The sequence below is a fragment of the Lottia gigantea genome (genome assembly GCF_000327385.1).
Source record: "Lottia gigantea unplaced genomic scaffold LOTGIsca_21, whole genome shotgun sequence".
Classification (NCBI taxonomy): domain Eukaryota; kingdom Metazoa; phylum Mollusca; class Gastropoda; family Lottiidae; genus Lottia; species Lottia gigantea.
In genome coordinates, this window is record NW_008708458.1 from 2,753,486 (window position 1) to 2,756,053 (window position 2,568).

At 38.4% G+C, this 2,568-nt stretch overlaps 1 protein-coding gene across 1 annotated transcript; it reads left to right on the top strand.

Annotated features, from left to right (window-relative positions):
- Positions 1 to 521: 521 nt before the first annotated feature.
- LOTGIDRAFT_188023 (hypothetical protein) lies at positions 522 to 2,299 on the top strand (the record flags this gene model as incomplete). The annotated part of the gene is made up of 5 exons (XM_009054222.1): positions 522 to 563; positions 1,168 to 1,420; positions 1,545 to 1,579; positions 1,609 to 1,946; positions 2,019 to 2,299. Coding segments are annotated over exons 1-5 (930 nt in total), but the record flags the coding sequence as incomplete, so codon positions are not given.
- Between the last annotated feature and the right edge of the window lie 269 nt (positions 2,300 to 2,568).

The following is a 2,568-nucleotide window of genomic DNA, read 5'->3' on the forward strand; positions in this document are numbered from 1 at the left end:
AATATTGCAAAATATTAAAGATTGAATCTAATCAATTAGATCAAGTCTACCACGCACAAGGATATCATTAAGGTTTCTATTTTTTGAATACGCTGTGACTAGTTTTTTTTTATAAAAGACATTTTGCAAATCAATTGGGTTTAAACCGGCGAGACTTAGCATAAAGTACTGTTGTATTGCGTGACAAATGGTATAATCTACGAATCGTATTGGATATCTAAACCAGACCGAGAAACAGTTTGAAGCTCTCCCTGTGTAGTCTTGATGATTTGGGGTTGTTTTCTTCTTCCAAGATAACCTGTTCAGTTTGTGTCACTTTCATAACACTTGGTGGAGTTAAAATGATTTCCAATGGGTTTATCAAGACGATGGGTGATATCGAATCGGTGACCGTTTATTCGTTCTCTTAAAGAATTATTTGTCTCTCCTACATATTGTTTTGACATTTTTCGCAAGTTATTTAGGGAAATCGATAGGCCCGTGAAACCATAGTGTACAACACGAACGCGATAACAACAAAGGAGTTTTCTCCCTTTCATCATGGCTGGGTATATACAATACGAGTAAGTGTATATTTTTATCACTTATGTACTTATCAATCTATGTTATATTACTTGTGTCAAGTTTGATTTTAACTATAATGATAATTTCATGCTTGACTTTCATCTGTCTTGAAAAAGCCTTTCAAGATAGTTTACTTTACGGACAGCGTATTCATTGCTATTGGCACGGTTCACTTAATACAACATACTGTACTCGTTTCTCAGTAATTGTTCTATACTGAGATAAATCGACCGTGCCGTTTTTATGTTGCATGTATAGGGCAAACTCGACGATAAAAGAGTTTAATACAAATGGAAACCTGTTGAAAACCAATTTCAATTTAAAAAGTAGTTAATATTGAGCAGTCTCGCACTTGAGCTTCTTTGGATGGTTGCATCCACAAGTGATGGAAATGTAATTGAGTGATGTTTTAAATTACGAAAATGGGCGAACCCTACTGACTTCTTTAGAGGTAAGGTTCCAAATTTGAGGCATTGACATATTCAACAAATGGCACTGTATCCTCTAAATCTTTCTTGAGACATCAAATATACATTACCTATTTGACATGGTGAATTTCTTTCATGCGTACCTTAATATAAATTCTATATGTATATATTACAGGTCCCAGCCTCTGATTGATTTCTGTGACAGTCGACTTGGAACCACCGTCATCTCTGATAAAATATCATCAGACGGATACGAAGTGGACAACCTGATTTCGGTTGAATTCTGGAAAAAACAAAATGGTTTCATGTCAGAACGGTTCATCAAGCCTCCGATTAATCTGACGTTTCATTTTCCGTGTCCGATTTCAATATGGCGGATCATTGTTGATCCGGTAGTTGGTTCCCAGAAATCATCTTCTATCGGAATTGTATCTACCTCAAGTGGCATAGTAGCTTCCAGTGCAGAGACTAGTGATCAAAAGAGGAGACTGGAACTAAATGTGGTTGGAAAGAGCCATCAATCTGAAATTGATGTTTCTCATCTGCAAACAGCATCTAAAGGGTCACAGAGCATTAATGGATCTCGGGTTTACAGAAATTCTGAAATATATATCAGTAAATTGGACATGTCACAGCCTGCTAAAATTTGCTTTCATGATCCCAAATATGTACCATCGACTTCCGCTTCAAGACTTCTGGATCTAAATTGTTTTAAATATTGTGGGCAATTACGTCATATCCGTCAACTGTATAACGCCAGTCATATAACTGTAAAGATTTGTCAAACTCTGAGTGGCTCAGTAGGAGCAGTGAAGTCGGTGGAGATCTGGGGCCAGCCTACAAAATGGTGTAATAAGGAACTTGTCAGGAAGGTCTATGAGAGATATAAATGTGGTGTTGGTGTATCACGGAACTCGCATTACCAATCTCAAGTGGGTAGAGTACCACAAAATAGTGCACAACATACTGAAATCAAGGTAAATAACTCTGTAGACCTGTGCACTGACAGGCGTAAAATTCAAACAGTTGATATTCCAGACGAGTTTTTAGATCCATTGTCATGTGACATTATGACCATTCCTATGTTACTTCCGAGTGGACGCAACGTAGACAAATCTTCACTAGACAAATTTATAGACATCGAGGCGTCGTGGGGAAGACAACCAAGTGATCCGTTCACCGGTGTTGCATTTACGGCGAAATCTTTCCCAATACCAAATGATGCATTGAAAGGTCGCATCGATCATTTTCTGATCTCTAACGAATCGTCCGGCGACATCCAGACTTTGCCCCGAACTGTGTCAACTGTTTATCAAAAACAAGCTCAGCTCAAACGGAAATCAGAGATACAAACCAGTGTGCACAAAAAATTAAAATCTAACTTGGGCACAAACGAAATCCGTAGTTGCACTATACCAACTGTCCGTAGCCAACAATTGACCGCAAGTTCGTCCAATCCTCCAGCGCGACAATCATCGGGTGGTAAAATAGTTTTAAATGTTCATGAAGATAATCTCCACAAGAGCCTCAATACGGCCCTATCAAGCGTGTTGGGTAATTTCCCATCCTTCCGGAA